This window comes from Cupressus sempervirens, chromosome 10, assembly GCF_028749045.1.
Source record: "Cupressus sempervirens isolate cs-2001-9-10 chromosome 10, ASM2874904v1, whole genome shotgun sequence".
Taxonomy (NCBI): Eukaryota; Viridiplantae; Streptophyta; class Pinopsida; order Cupressales; family Cupressaceae; genus Cupressus; species Cupressus sempervirens.
In genome coordinates this window covers 161,901,269-161,919,432 of record NC_143127.1, presented here as the reverse complement: position 1 = coordinate 161,919,432, position 18,164 = coordinate 161,901,269, and the positions used below count along the sequence as shown (strand labels likewise).

General features: G+C 29.0%; 1 protein-coding gene across 1 annotated transcript; it reads left to right on the top strand.

Annotated features, from left to right (window-relative positions):
* The first annotated feature begins 3,016 nt into the window (after positions 1 to 3,016).
* On the top strand, positions 3,017 to 4,669 carry LOC149533101 (cytochrome P450 94C1-like). The gene has a single exon (XM_089804822.1). It carries the CDS (start codon positions 3,254 to 3,256, stop codon positions 4,520 to 4,522), a length of 1,269 nt encoding a protein of 422 aa, XP_089660948.1. The 5' UTR covers positions 3,017 to 3,253; the 3' UTR covers positions 4,523 to 4,669.
* Positions 4,670 to 18,164: the final 13,495 nt, after the last annotated feature.

The following is an 18,164-nucleotide window of genomic DNA, read 5'->3' as shown; positions in this document are numbered from 1 at the left end:
TATTTTTTTCTGCCCAAATATCGCCTTGTACTCGCATTGGAGTCTAACACTATAGTGTCCTTACCTGACACTATTTACTTTTGTACATAAATATTAATTTATAATATTTAATATTTGTACATAGATATAATTTTTAATTTATATTAATTCAATATTTATTTTTAATAATTTAAATTTATTTTATTTAATTAAAAAATTAAAAACTATACAAATATTGATATTAATAAATTTTAAACATCATTTTAAATTATCTACATAAAAATTATATAATAATTTTTTTTGAATATTTAGATTTGATAGTAAAAATATATTTTATTTAATCTTAAATAATTTATAAAATAATAAGTCCTTAATTTACTTAAATTTATTACTATATAATATTATGTATTTAACATTTAATACATTTATAGTAAATTTATTACAAAATAATATAGAAATGCTGGCTTAAATTATAATTAAAAATAATAGCTTTTTTTCAATATAAAGTAACAATATATTCTATTTACTATATAATATTATTAAAAATATATATATTCTTATAAATTTAAGGTTACATATTTCATAAGTTAAATTGTAAGTATTATTATGCATATCAAAATAAAAAGTATTAGAAATCTTTCATGATTTTTAATAATCAATTAAAAATCATTTCTTAAATTTATTATTCTAAATTTTAGGTGTATTACTTGTTATAATAAATATCTCAACTATAATTATTTGAATATATAAAAGCATAAATAAAATTTAAAATTATCATCAAATTATAATTATAATTTAGTGTATATAATCTCAAAACTATTTTTTTCCTAATATGTTGATTATTTTAATATTATTTATATTATAATTATTTAAGATTAAAAGAAAATGTCTTCGTACATATCATTTTAAATATTCACATAAAAAAATATTATATATCATTTTAGAATTAAACTAAACCCTAACATATAATATATAAAAGAAGGTTTAGTTTTAAAAAGAATTAAGTAATAGTGCTATTAAAATATATAAAAAGCATTTGAAAAGAATAAAGTAATCACTTTGATGAGTTATTGACCATTGTAATTTGAAATGAACAAAATTATCTTGCACGGAATAGAAACTTATTTTTTCCCCCCTCAATGAAGAACAGTACAGTTTGGACACAGGCATAGAGACGAGCAATGATTGAGTGCAAATATGTTGCACTGTAGACGATGTGCAACATATTTGCACCCAACCACTTAGAACTTTAATTTATTTCAAAACAATTTTCTTTTATAAGATTGAGATGGATGCATAGTCACAATAAAATTATAGGTTTATATTAGTTAGCTTTATTATTTTATTTCTTTATAATATTAAAAATAATTAATATATTTTTTAAATCTAAGTTTACAGAGTAATATTACTTATAATGCTATAATGCTATAAATTCTATTTGACAATTGAAGATTAACTTTGCTGGAAAAAAAATTGGAGAGTGAATGTAATATAAAACAAACTTACATTTCTATATATATATATATATATATATATATATATATATATATATATATATATATATATATATATATATATATATATATATATATTTTAAATAATAATAATAATAATAATTTATAATAAGTATTAAATGATAGGCAAAGAGTTACAACACAACATCAATAGGGAATTGTGAGCTAGTCTTGGATATATAGACTTGGGACATTATAAAATGTGTTTATGCTAAATATTTAAATAATTCTTATATCTCATAATAAAAATTAAATCAATGATAATCTATATCCTTTGTAGATACACATTCGTATAAGGTAAAGATTATAAAATAAAAAAAGGGTAAAATTTTATTAAGAAGAAATAAGAAACATAAAGGAGATAATAAATTTTCATTATAAATGATATTATTATTTTATTTTTAATGTTATTTCTTTTTTTTTTGGCGAAAAAGTGTTTAATGTTATTTCTCATTATGAAATAAAGGGACTTAAAATTTCCAATATCAACATCATCATAAAATTCAAGCTATATATATATATTTTTAAAAAAAATCTATATAAAGAAATTAATAATATTAGAATATTGAATGAAATAAATAATATAGTTGCTATATATTAATTTATTATTTATATAATATAATTTTTAATAATTTAAATCAATCTATATAATTGTAATAAAAATAATAAATGAATAATAAATCAAATTAATACAAGATTTTGATTAAATTATAATTCAAAATATTATTATAGATATTAATTTTTTTTAATTTAATGAAGTTTCCAATATTTCATAATTCTTTAAAAATTATTTTAATATTCTTTATTTTAAAGTTATTTAAAAATTTTTTTTTAAATATTCAAATTAAAAAATATTATTTATAATTTTAAACATGAAAATAAATCTTTAAAAAAAAACTAAGAGATGGACAATTTGTATTAGCTTCCAAGCTTCCATTTACCAGATAAATTATAATGTTGCCCCTGCACGCACATATATTAATAAATCAGAGCACGTTAATATTGTTAAATGCACGGAAGAAAAGAGGGACACAGCGCACGGAGTACGAGCATGCTACAGAACGGGCACGGACAGTGCAGTCAATCGAGGGACGGGCACGGCAAAAGGGCAGCGGCTCGGTGCAAATATGTTGCACCGTAGCCGGTGCCAAAGCGGCGCAAGGGCCCCTCCTACATTGCACACGCTATGAAGCAAACTGCGAATTTGTCTATTGTTTCTTTCCATTATAAAATAGAAGAACGAGTAGAAATGTCGATTCTATTAATAGAAAAATTGGTTCAATGCCTCAGCATACGCGTCATCCAGTGGAGCTGATTCACGCTGGTTCACAGTGAAACCACGCATTTCACGCTGAGAGAAGATTGTTGCTCTGTAATCGAATGTTTAGGGGCATATTGTCTCTTAAATGCAAAGGCACACGTGATCGAATTACATTAATCCAACACGTGGGTGAATGATTTGCTCTGTTATATAACGTCACAACTAGCTCTGATCTCTCATCTCGACATTCCGACACACTTAAAACCAGATCAGCTGAGGATCAAGCATTTTCTGCAACGCATCTATGGCAGTTATTATAGTTTTAGGCCTGGTGGTGGTGTTAATATGTGGAGCTTACCTACTGAGGCGGCGCAAGTCGTGTGATTCTTATGGACCCGAATCATATCCTTTCATTGGCTGCTTGATTCCCTTCTGGAAAAATCAAAACCGACTGTGTGAATGATACACGGAGCTTCTCAGAGATTCCCCCACGCAGACCATGACAGTTGAGCGATTGGGCGCCATTAGGACTGTTGTTACGGTTAATCCAGAAAACGTGGAGCATATCTTGAAGACTCGATTCGAGAATTACCCCAAAGGTCGGATCTTTAATGAGATTCTGCATGATCTGCTGGGCAACGGCATCTTCAACGCAGATGGAGAGTCGTGGAGATTGCAGAGGAAGATTGCGAGCTACGAATTCAATACCAAATCGCTGAGAAATTTCATTGTCGATTGCTTGCAGTCCGAGACGACGGATTGTTTGTTGCCATTGCTCGAGCAGGCCTCTCAAAGTGGGACTTTTCTTGATTTTCAGGACGTTCTGCGGCGGTTTTCGTTCGACAACATCTGCAAAGTGGCGTTCGGGATGGATCCCAACTGTCTCGATCTCACTCTTCCCAAATCTGAGTTTGCAGATGCCATGGACGTCGCCAGTTACTTCAGTTCCAAGAGAGCGCGGTCTGTGATTAGTCTGCAGTGGAAACTCAAGCGGGCTTTGAACTTCGGATCTGAAAAGAGTCTGGCCGAGGCAGTCTGTGTTGTTCACGAATTCGCCAGAGACATAATTCGGAGGAGAAGCTGTGACGAAGGAGATCTCAAACCAGACTTGCTCTCCAGATTCCTCCAACTCAGTGAAGGAGGCTTTGACGAGGAGTCCTTGAGAGACATTGTGGTGAGTTTCGTGTTGGCAGGCAGAGACACGACGGCGTCTTCTCTGACATGGTTCTTCTGGCTCCTTTCTTCGCATCCCACGGTGGAGGAACGCATTTATGAGGAAGTGAGGAAGATGGCGGCGGTTTCGTATGAGGGGATGAAAGGGCTGGCATATCTTCATGCGGCGCTATACGAGTCAATGCGTTTATATCCGCCTGTTCGCTACGACTCAAAGCAGGCGTTACGTGATGACTGTCTCCCCGACGGGACGATGGTGAGAAAGGGGAGTTGGGTGACATATCATCCGTTCGCGATGGGGAGGATGGAGAGCATCTGGGGTGGAGATTTCATGGAGTTCAAGCCAGAGAGATGGATTAATAAGGAAGGCGTGTTTCTTTCTCAGAGTCCGTTTAAGTACGCAGTGTTTCAGGCAGGCGCGCGCATGTGTTTGGGGAAAGACATGGCGCTGATTCAGATGAAATACATCGCGGCTTCTGTGATTAGGGGATTTCGGTTGAGAGTTGATCCGGAGCACGAGGGGCTCTGCGTTCCGAGTTTAACAGCGAGTATGAAGAATGGTCTGCCGGTGGTTGTGGAGAAGCGGAGCTCCTGATTCTCTTTATCATTTTATATGTGTCATGTATTATAATATTTATAACCGTGTATTCAAATCTGAGGCCTGTGAAATATGTATGATTACTTGTGCGTGATAAAAAAATGATATAGTTATATTATTTTTGGTTTTCATTTTCTCAATGAGAGTGGGTGATTCTAAACATTGATGTAAAAAATTAAATAATCAAACTTTAAAACTTGTATTTGTATTTTTCAAGGTACAAGAATGATGATAGTTAATTGATGTTGCTATATTATTTATGTAAAACAAAATTTTGTAAATTTTTTTTTGTTATACATTAAAACATTAGATGGGATAATGTCATCTTTATTTTTGTCTAATATCCAAAAAAATTTAAACATCATTTGATTCAAGTAAGATCTCTATTTTTGAAAAAATTTATATGGATTATTTTGATATTTTATTTTCTATTATTCCCCATTTCATAGTTTTTAGTATTTGAATCTTCAACTTATATCTCCTTGAATGGATTTGAACAACACGAATAAAAATAATTACAAATCTCCTTCTATTAAAAAATCCCTTTGTGTAGAACATTTTCAGTCTTAGTCAGAACTGATTTTATCTAAGGCCCCATTTTCCAATCCCCTTTCCAAAAAATGTTAAAATAAATTTATGTTTCCTAATACATTAAATTCAATTCAATTAACATCTTTCAATCTAAAAATATCTTTTAATATAGTTGTAGAAAGTAAAGGTGTATGTTTACTAAAATTATCAAAACAAAAGAAGCATTTTTTAAGTAACAAAAAATCAATGGAAAGATAGAAAAAATCATTCAAGTATTTGGCAACATATGCAATACCTTGAGCTATAATTTTTATTGGCTTGAGATATTTGGTTCACCATCTTTTCAATAAAGAAAGAAATAGATACTGTAAATAATCAACCACAAAAAAAATACTGTAATCAAAATTCAACATGCAATAATTGATGATAGTAAGAAAAATCTAGTAATATTTTTTTGTTATACACTAGAACATTTGATGGGATAATGTCATTTTGATTGTTGTTTACATACAAAATATATACATTTTCTATTTTTGAATGAAAATATGATCATACGTATATTTTTTTAGGTATGTTGATTTGGATATAAAATTTGGTACATCTATTTATAATTTACTATTATAATTCTTTTACAATTTTTGTTGAACATATTTTATTTTTAATATACCATTAAAAATTAAAAATTTAGTTGTTAGAATTTGGGAACAAAGGTCAAATCTATTTGATAATATAAAATTTGATTGTAAATTATGCTATAAAGTTCATGATATATGTTTTTGTTTTTTTGTAGATTCACTCTCCTTAAAAAAGATATCAAACTTTATAGAATAATAATATGTTAATATTATTTATCAAATAAAGAACAACATAAATAGTTTTTTGTATGACTTCATTAAGTTATTTATTTTCCTTAGAATATTAGTATAAATAAAAATTTATTCATCAATATTTATTTAAGCACAAAGTTATAATAAAAATACATATTAAATAATATGATTGATGTAGATGTGTCATGGGATAAACACCAATCTTGTATCACCCAAACTATTTCACTTATGTCTCTCGAATAAGGGTTGTCTTAGTGCAGAGTTGTTATTTGTCAAAGCTTGATATTTAGTAGGTCGGTCATATGAGCTTGAAATGTTTTAATTTCAGAGGTGGAGGTTCATCTTTGATATATCACCTAGTAATTAAGGTTCATTGCAATATTTATGTGTATTCTTTAAGTTACTGTGGGTTTTTGGAACAAAAACATTGAGGTTAGTTTTGAAGGCCTTAAAGTCCTGGATGGGCATGAAACTCAGCTATATAATAGTAGATGAAGATTCATCAATGGGTATAATAGCCAATTGATCCAATGGTTTGCAAGTTATGGTCTTTGGAAGTTGGGCTACTAGTAAATCCTAAAATAACATTTACTATCAATGCTCAATAATCTTTGCCATGCCAATGAACTTGAATCTTGGTCCATACTAATCACTTTGAAGTAGCTTGATCTTGGTCAGCACTGTGTGACTTAGTGAACTCTAAGAAACTTGGTAGCAACTGGATCACTTGGTTGACACTATATGACTCAGTCAACACTAGATCTACTTCATTAACCTTGTGAGCTCAGTAGACACTATTGAACTTGATTAACACTATAGAGCTTGGTTAACACTACAATCTTCTTCACTTCCACTGACTAGCTCGATGGGCTCTTCTATGCTCTATTTGCACTAAACTTTGTCTCTAAAGCTCAATAAATACTGTATAGCTCAATGAACACTACAAACTGACTTAGGTGCTCAATAGACACTGTATTCTGATTACTTAGCTTAAGAACAACCGAATCACTTGGTTAACACTGCAAACTGAATGATAAGCTCAGTAGCAACTGTAGAGCTTGGTAGCAATGTAACCAATTCACTAAGTGTTGAGTCACTGATAGAAAAATTGACCTTAATGTCAACAAGTTAAATCCTAATAGCAGTACCACAGGAGATATATCCTTACCAAGGTAAAACATTGTTCTGAATGATGTAGTTTTTGATTTTCTATTACATATTATATTTTGCATAAATTATGTGGGATGGTTTTTGAATAAAAAATCTAGATTTTGTTGTATATTATTAAAAATAATAAATTGTATTATAGATGAAAAATCTATTTTTAATCTAAATATATATATATTTGTGAACACAGATTTAAATAATAATCTAGTAAAATATTAATTAAAAGTACAATATTTATTTAATGAGAAAATTAGAAAAGTACAAAAAATATATAAAATATATTATTTTTCTATTTATCAATAAAGATGTTTCTATATTTTTATTTTATTTTTCTACTTAGATGTTTGTATAAATATCTTACTTCTCTCATTGCAATCAAAGATTTTTTTATAGTAATTGGAAACTTTTATATCTTTTAACGAGAATATTATATTTCTTTCACATTTTCAAAACTTTGAAATATAAATAATGTGTTTTGAGAAGATTAAGTTTAGTAGATTATGGCTTTTCTATAAAACTAATATATAATTATATAATTTTATAGGTGTTTTTTTTTCTTAAACAAAAGATGAAAGGCTATATAATCCAATATCAAAATAAGAAATGTTTACATAATTTAAAGGTGAGAAGCTAGATTTCTCAAAGAAATGTATTATTGAAGATTGATATCGCTAATATTTAAAATTTAAATGGAATAATAATAATTATATTAATTATTAAAAAAGAATTATTTTTCTTATATTCTTACACAAGAATCAATATTGGAATGGTGATTTTTCTTATTATAAATAACAATTTGAATCTTTTGATTGTTGAAAAATGATTATTTCTATTATTTTTGTTATTTGATTTGTGACTGGAAGGATTATATGTTACCAAGGAAGGGTTTGCCTAAGCCCAAGCAATTGAACCTTTGTCTCAAGATAGGGTAGGGCTCAGTGACCCATGATCCTTTGAGACACGGACTTGGACCTATAAACTTTGAGGGAATTCATTGCACATATGATGTCAATGCAACTTGTATAAAATTTATATTATTTGATTCTAAATTCAATAATATCAACATTTGATACTCAAATAATGAATATGAAAATGTTATTGACTTAATAGTCATCTATAATAATGGACCCTAAAAGAGAAGATTACTATATATATATATATATATATCGCATGCAATCCTCAACCTAAAAAAAATAGTTGTACATGAAATATGAACTAGGATTTGAACCATATTTGACAACACAGCTTGTGTAACTAAATAAGGACTCCCTAGTGTTTCATACATTGAATATATAATAAAATTTAATTTGACATTCTCCTTACTTGTTTCATTATGTTGTACATTTTAAACATAAAATTCCATCATTTATTATTTTAGTATCTTTTGATGTGTTGCTTAAGAGGTATGTGTATCATTTCCTCCAACGAAAGTTACAAACACTTTGCCATCAATATTCTACTTGTATTGAAACTGTTGTCTCTTGTACTTCTTTATTTGGCTCTCTTCGCAATACTTATTTTTCTCCCATATGTTGTACATGGTTTATTGCCTCTTACTCATGATGTATTGCAACTTCCATGACACTTAAGAACTATCCTCAATCAAATACATTAATTTCATTAATCAAAAATAAGTTATAAAAGAAAATTCACAAATCATGAGGGCTACTTTGAATATAGCCATAGTTAATATAGATAGAATTGAAAGACAAGGCCTCACTTTTATAGTAATCTCTAGAGTAAAATCTATAAAAATCCTCTATAAAAAATTTTCCTTCTCTTTTGACAATTATTATAGAATGAAAAAGAATCTATACAACATTATTAGAAAGAAAGAAAGATCTCAATTACAATTTCTCTTGCAATAAGTCCAAATATGTGAAGTTACTTTTACACCCACTTTTTAAGTACTATACTTTAAATTGTCTATTATCTTCAATCATGGTAATGTCACTTATCAATCATAGCATTTTACCTCCTACATGTCTATAATTGATGAACAAGAAGAGGAAAACTACAGGATTTATAGTTGTAAATATGACATTCTTTTGTGTTTCCATGTATTTGAATGCCACAAGTTTTTTGAGAAGAACCTACAAAAAACATAAAAGGATGCTAGTATAACTTTTAACTATTACAAATGGGTACTAACATGTACATGATGTTAAGTAAGATGGATTATTTTTTGCAAGTGTATTAACAATGCCAATGTAATTGATGTCTTCCAAATGTAGATTAGAATACTCCTAAATATGAGAGGAGGAGAAAGGTCTCTATAGTTAATCATCATTAGTTAATAAATAACTATATGTATAACTCATCTCTAAGCATATATGTAATATTAGATATATTAACTATATATGTAATATATTATTATATTAACTATATTTAATTTCTACCTTTTAACAAATTTCCTCCTTACAATTTCAATTAATGCTTTATACTTCATGCTTGCTTGGTAACAGGTTGTCCTCAACTTGAGTTTTTCTTTAATGCTCAGGAGACATCTACAACTCGATAGAGTCACCATCACTTGGTAGGAACTACCAATTTGAATCTGCAACAATATGCAACCTAACCTTGCTCGGTAAGCTCTTGCAAACCAACCTTGCTCGGTAAGGTCTCCTACTTTTCATCATGCTTGGTGATCCCTGAGCATCTTGAATGTTGATTGGATCATTCTACTTGTTAGTTGGAACTAGTGTTAGATTCCTTCTTCTAAATCGTAGCTCCAATGATCACCAAAAGGAACTAAGTTGAAGTGTTTAGACCACCCAACTCATTGACTTGGGTATCAATCACTTTATGATTTTGGTTAGCATTCTCTAGAGATTTTGGTCCCCATTGTTGCCTCATTTCTTCTTTGATATTAACATTGAGCTTTATAAAATGGTTGTTATATTATATTAAAAGAGTATCTTAAAAAATAATAAGAGTTATTGAAATGTTAGTTTTTTGATTGGATACAAACTAGTATAAAACATCCATTTAATAGACATTTCTAATTAAAAAAGTGTGAGCCCATATATAACTTAGCTAGAATGAATTTTTCTATATTATATGTTTGAAATAAAATTGATATTTAGATAGAAATACTCAAATTTAGTCATTCTGATAAGTTAGCCTGAAAAGTGACACAACTTTGTATTTTTACCCTAATACATAAATAATTTTTTATCAATTGAATGAAAATAAAATTGTAAACAAACACTTAAATAATATGGAAAGCATTTTCCAGAAACTAGAATAACAAGATTTCTTTCATACAATTTATTGAAATGCAACTATAAAATAAAAAATAGGGGAAATGAAATGGAAATTTACGTCGTAATCTCCTTTGGCATATTAGAACAAGTGAAACAAACATAGTGATTTGCCAAAAATATGATTTTTCTTTGCATATTTATCAAAAAAAACTATGAAATTATTTAATCAAATTTCATAAGAGTTGCTCCTTGCTTGCTAACTTGTTTTCTTTGGTTCTTTTATGAAACAAGTAATTATCTTTAAAATGCTTAATCTTTCTCTTTATCTATAAGCATTGGCATGCCAATGAATAGAGTGAATCATTATTGATGATTGCACTAACATAAGGGAAGATTATAGTAATTAAAATAGGTGAAAATGTTTATTGTTTTCTTTCATATGTGACTAATAACAATAATTAAAAAGAACCTAAATGTGCTTATTGTTAAGCCTATATCATCTTGTTGCATTTTTTTAGTTGTGCAATAGATTGATACATTTAGGGTAAATCAAAATAAATGAAGTGGACTAAGTAACTAGTTTGCAATTTAGTTTTAACTAAAAATTTAAATTTTTTATATGGTATGAGCTGTAGCAGTATGCATAAATTGTATGAAAGAGAATGTAAATAAATATAAGAAAGAAATGGAATTTTGAATATAATTATAAATATTGCATGAATTAACTACACTTTTTGTGCAAGACATTAACAATATATATGGCGAAAATAACATAGATAGTGTATTAGAGGTACAAGATTTCCATAATCCATTGGGTTTCATTTGAATTTCTAGGTATGATTGTGTCAATATTTTTCCATCAAATCTTGACACAAGCATACCAATAAATTCAAATGAAATAGATATTGTATGTATTCCAAAAAAATGAGAACATAATATAGTAAACTTGAGAACCTATAATTTTTCAAAGCATATGAAACATATTGCAAGAAAATAGATTGAACTATTTTGCATTTGGCATCATAAGTAATATGTTCAAACTAGCAATATAGATAGTATATTTGTTCAAAAAAGCATTAACAATTTATATCATATATATAGTGCTAAAGATATATAATTTAAGATACATCAAATGTTTGTAGCATATTGAACATATTGCTTAGTTAGAAAGTTTTTTTTTAATTTCTAAATGAGAAAAAAATTGTGTAGAGGTGGTTCGAACAAAACAAAGGGATGACATTTATGCTTCCTTTACAATTGTCACCATGAGGGCCTACAGAGAAATATGGTTTTAGTAGGAGCATTAGTTGCATATTAAAACATAAACTAATGTAGAAACTTGTGAGATAAAAAGTAATAGTAACCTTTTTAGAAGAATGTGGTAGCTAATTTTCAAGTGCTATGACATGTATTGTCATGATGTTTTGATTGATACTAAATTTTCCTCTCATCATAAATTTTTTTATCTTATAAATATAATTGTTGATTTTTCTTTGATGTATTCTTTGTAAGTCATGTTTCTAAAGGAAGGCCAAATTTTTCCAATGAGATTCTTTTCTATGAAACATTGGAAGGTTTGATTGTTGTATTTTCTTATTATTTCTTTGATACACAAATAGTATATGTAGTTGAGTTCTTCATTGTATTTGATACAAGGGGCTAACTTTCCATCCAATGTGTTGTAGTTGTCAAATCTATAATTGTACTTGGGACAGAATACATGAAATGGGTGTGAATATGCATTTGTGGAGCTCAATAGTCTAACAACCTAGATGAAGAAAAAGAATATTAGTCAGCTGTAAGAATATATGTAATGAAATAAGGAGTGCAAGATTTTTTAAAAATTTCCTCGATTATCATGTGCAACAACCAATAGAGTCTTTGTAGTGTCCTTTTGTCATTGAATCTACAAATTTATGTTGACAAACTTGTGTTAAGAGGGTGTTTCTAGTCTTTATTTTTAGTGATGTTTCTAAAAAACATGATCAGAGTTTCATTTTTATTAACTGTTAGATTCCATTTGGGAATACAGTTGAATGAATTTGGCATGCATGTATAACAATTATTAAAAAATAATGCTAAATTTTTTAGAAGTCATAAGTAAAATTTGAAAATAGAATAGTAAATGAGGATTATAGCAGAGAGTAGGAGCATAAGGGTGCTTTATCTATATCAATATGCCCATCCTTAATATCAAGTGTGTATTGATTTCCTCTCATTTTTGTCCCTACAACTATTACACCTATTGTGTCATTTGGGTATTCACTTGTACTAGCTAGAAAATATTTTATAGTTGTTCTTGGAATGAACTTATATTCAATTGGGAGAGGACTAATTGTTTTAACTATGTTGGATTCTTTCAAAATTAGGGTGCAATCTGAACCTTTGTGAGCATATTCTATTCGAGGTGCAACCTAGAATCTTGTTATTTCTATTTCGCTCACTGGAATGATTTTGTCCTTGAAGTTCCATTAGATATTTCTACCAACATTAAGTGTTATGGTCATCTCTCCTTTAGAATATTTATGTTATAAATAAAGACTTTGTTTGATCATAATCCTTTTTTGAGCACAACTTTGTAGATGACTAGCACATCTACTTTGAAGGTTGCATTGATCTTTCTAGCATTTAAATCTCTATTCTTATGGAGTTTTCACTATTTAGCCTTGGTCTATTAGAGATAGGAAAATATTGTGCTAAGATTGTTGATGTATAAGTCTATGTCAAGGATAAAAACAACTTATTTTATTACCTTTTAGGCTCTTTTGACTCTTTTATCTTTGGTTGATTTATTGGTTTTTCTCTTTAACACATGAAAAAATGGTATGTTAAGCTTATTGATCCTCAAGAGTATGTAAAGGATTTCTTAGTTAGATAGTCCTTCGTCTCCTATTTTTGTTATGTTGTACAGCTGATACTATTCTTTCTTTGTGAGGCTTGGCCTCCTTGTTGATTTTCGTGGTGTACTTTGGTTGTTTTGTATTTTCTGATACTCTTATATCTAATAGAAAAAGGATAAGAACAATTTAGGTTATTGCCTTTTAGGTTCATTTTGGTCTTCTCTATTTGTTGAATTTGTTACTTTTTTTGTTTTCATTGTCACTATTGTAAAGGAAAATTTGAGGCAATGTCTATACAATAAGATTATTATGTAATCTGGAATCATTATATATATTTGTGCATTGATTTATCATGTTATATAGTGAATATTAATCATAGTTTTAAAGTTCTTTGACTAATATGCTTCAAATTTTGATGTAGAAAAAATATATGGTGTTGAATTTATCCATACATTGTCAATTAGTAGTCTATTCACAACATCTATTTTCTTAAGGACCAAATATGTATTGTGTTGTTGCATGTATTTTTTGAAGTCTTTTGGTTTTTGTGCTCTCTTTAGACATTTCCAAGTTAAATTGACCCATAATAAAAAGGTGTTTCTTTGTTAACGGATGTGTAACTATTTCAGTCATAATGATTATGATTTCAGTAATAGACTATTGGGTCATATGTAGACATTGCAATCATTGAGTTCAATGTTGTTGTAATGGAGTTTCAATGTTATGGGTTCACGGTTTTGTATTCTATGTTCTTTTCTTTCGAAGACTAGTAAATTATTTGTTGTAAAAGTTGTTATATCATGAAGATGATGCAATGTATGGTTTTTTAGTTATTCAAGAAAATTTGTATGTGATAGAGATAAGCAAGCCTCTTGTAGGTAAAATATATGACATGAAATAAGATTGTAGTCATTCTTAATATCACATGTATGGTTTTTTAAGCTTCAATTATTAAATGTGCACAATAGTATGTGTGATATTTCAATTGAGCAAGTTATTGGAGTCTCAAGTTGGCATTGTTCATTTGAGTGAAGGCAAGACATTTTGTGGTGGGTATTTTGTTTGACTTTGAAATTTTTCAGCTACAAAAGCTTTGGTAGAAATAGTGATTCAATTATCCTTGTTTGGAAAATTTGTGTGTATGTTAAGTTGTGTTCTATAATTTTGGTTGTGTCAAATGCAAGACTATTTAAAATTAGTCCTTGAGATCAATGTATTGTTTAAGCACATGCAATTTGTAATAGAAATTATTCTCTACTATTTATTTGTCCATTTGTTAGCACTTTTGGAATATGCCTAATTATATGAATTATGTGAACCTGATGTGTTTCAATTGATACAACATAGTGTTGAGCTAGTTTATTTCTTTCTTTATGGGAAATTTTGGGATCATTAAATTAGATCCATATTATATCATTTTATTTTCTTGTGTAGGTCTTAAATATACCATTTGATCTATTCACAATGTCATCTTCTATGTTTTATTTTCCTCCAAAAAACCCTATAAGAATGTTTGGTTTGAGAATGATTTGAGTTACTTGGAAATATGGATGATGTATTTTGTTATGTGAATCAATGCCCTTCCTCTTGAAGAATATGTATGGAAATGTTGGATCAAGTGGTGGTGGTTGTAAGAATGTTTGATTGGGGTACTATATGTCATCATTTGTTTGTGATCCTCTATGTATTGTATTGAGTATTCAAATGAATTGCTCATCCTTTTATTGCATTATTGTTGTTAGTGTGTTACATTTGACATTGTCTCTCTAGAAATTGTAAGACATTAATTCTATTAGACTTGGTTTTTTGTCAAAGACATCGGAGTCTAATACTAGAAGAAATTGATATAGATCAACATAGGAAATTGTGTCAATGTTGCCAAAGTATGTAGAGGACAATTTCATATATCTTGTAGTCATTTTTCTATATACTACAAGAAAGTGGATCCTACTAATGAAATCTTGCCTATGAGAAGTACATGTAGTTGGTCACCTAAAATTATATAATATCCCATAGTCATTTTGTGGTGCATGACATAGGAGAAAGGGAGCTCCTTTTATTTAGAAATGGCAAGAGCTACCTAGAGTCAGTTTCTATCTAATGTTCAAAACATGAAGGGTCACACATTCACCATAGATCCTATTAGTGAGGATTTCATGAAGGCTCTAGAACCCTATGTGCAGATTAGAATGAGGAGCTCAAGAGAATAATTAGGATAGAATGATAAGCCTGTGGTTGAATCTTTGTTTGTCTCTTAATATCCAAAGAAAGAATAAATAATGATGTTCTAGTCCTAGAGTTTGGAGGTCTATGTTAATCATTTTCAAAGGATTTTAGACTCTGACTCTGAATTTCTCATGAGTGGAAATAGTAATGCCAAATATTTGGCCTGGTGTCCATGTTTTGAAGGGTTATTGAGCACTAGTAGTAGTAATCAATCTAGAACTATGAAATTTTGGGGTATTTGGAGCATTATAAAAAATAATCATAGAATATCACTATAACATTGGTTCTGTGTCAATTAGGTTATTGATCTTCTATTATTTTTAGATTGTGTATTATTAAATAATAAAAAGAGAAGAAAGAAGGAAATATTCCCCAAACAATTAGAAAAATAATATCTAGAAAGCTAGAGGACCAAAAACCAGCAGAACTCTGGTATATTATTCATAATAGAGCACAAATTTATACACAACAAATAAACCAAATGACCATGTTAGGTCAAAAAAATATTTTTATGAGAGTTGAGAACTATATGTCGTAAGGGCTGAATTTTCAACGATGGGTAATGCTTTGAAGGCTCTGAAACATGGGCATGTCAAGGAAATATGGGTACATAAGGTTATTGTGGAGAGAAACTTTGGAAACTTCCAATGAAATGTCAAAGACCCAAAATGGTTGTTTTATTCTACACTAACATATCTACAAAGTTAGGAATTATTGTAAGTAGAGATTATATGTGCATTTCCCTTCAAAATAGCATGTGGAATTTTTATTTTCACGTGTTTGTGTTTTCAAGTTCTCCATGGGGTCTTACCAAATTTTCCACATTTATGAGTTTAGAAGTTCTACCTGAGTAAAAATGAAGTAAATTGTCTACGTTGATCTTTTATAGGAACAATAAAGAGTATGAATGCTAAAAGTAGTTGAGTGTTGAATGCCAATGTTATGTCTACAAAAAAAGTATTAAGAGTTTTATCAACAATATAATCAAGAATTACTATTAAAATCTATGGATGCGAATGAAAGAAATGCATCAAGGCTTTTTTCAACCTACAAAATGAGAGAGAGGGCTTTTCTCAACCTCCAAAATGAGAGTAAAATATGAAACAATATTGATGGCCATAAGATTCAATTTCAAAATAGACAAATACAGATGAATAATGAACAAAGTAGGATTGAATTTTTTAATTATCAATAAATGGATGGGTTGGAGAAATCTTGGAAAATATGAATTTTTTATTATCATTTATTGAAGCCAGTTTATTTTATAAAAATGCAATCTACATGGTAGAGGTGTATACACTATTATCTAGATTATTTTTATGATTTTCAAGAATAATTTTTCATAAGTAAAGTTTAGTTTATACAAACAATGTGAAAAAATCTTAAATTTCATTAGTCCATTGAAAAAAACTTTGAGTTAAAGGAAAACCATTAGTATTCTGCCCACAATAGGAACTATTGAGGAAATCATACTTGCCTCTATAGTCAAACATATGCAACTATATATTCTCATGTTTTCACAAGTTATACAAAATATGTTAGAGAAACAAGTAACACAGACTATTAGTTGACTATAGTAATGACTATAACTATACAATTTTAAAATAAAATAAAATAATTCAGTCTAATTTTAATAATAAAAATTAATAAATTATAGCAAAAATATAGTGCACAAAGCCTAGGGTCCCATACTGGGAGGCTTACTAAAAAATAGAAGAGGCGATTACTGAGATTTTTCAAGGATATTCAAAGGTGAGAGATCTTGGTGGTCCCATGAATTGTACATTGTAGATATATATATTTATTCACCGCTCCCCTCAAAACTCATGACAAGGGCTTAACTACCTCTTGTGTACTATAAGTTGATTTGTTGCATCAAGCATTGATAGATTGTTCTTTTGGTGCAACAATAACCCCACTCTAACAAGTTGTATAAGAGCTTGGTCACAAGTTTGAATTCCTCAAACCCTCAAGTAACATTGATGGGGAGATTATTGGAAATTCTTTCAGTGCTCCCATTGAGATTCATGACAAGGGCTTAATTGCCTTTTTTGTACTATAAGTTGAGTGGGTATATTGGGCATTGATAGATCGATCTTTTGGTACAATGACAACTCCACTCTAACAAGATCAACTAAATATTTTAAATTTTTGGTGTCATGATTTATAGTGGGATTTTTTTTTTTTTGGTGGGTAAAAAAGAGAAGAGATCAATTGTTGACATGTGGCACAAATTTGTTCTAAAGTGGTGGGGTTATTCTCAATCCCACCCCATTTTCATCAGCTCAATTAGAGAGGGATATGAAATAGGAATTCCTACCTTATAAGGAAAATATTCCAAATAAACCTTTGTATCCTCAAAAATAGAGTCCATGACCCCCTCCATGGGACATCTACCTAACACTAATAATTTTTTATTTTTTATTATTTTTAATTTTAAAAAACCAGCAAGTAATATTTAGAAACACTTTAAGTGTCATGTCTTTGCTAACATGTCATGTGCAATATTTGTAACTATAGTAACCAATTTCCTTCTACTATTTCTTTGTTTAGCTCTATTGCAATGTACAAGAGAATATTTGGTTCATGCTATTTGTAGGAAACTAGAGCAAGATGAGTAGATGTGCCTCATAGTAAAAATTTTATCTAAGAAACTCTATTAAAATAGTTTAAAATTTTGTCTTGGTTTATCTATAGGAATGTACATTAGATAACTTAGTTAAAAATTTTCTTAGATAATACAAAGTCCAAAAATATAAATTAGTGCTATTAGCACTGGCTAATACCACATGCATCAGACATCTTATGAAAAGACAAAATAAGTATGAAATATTGTTGTAGA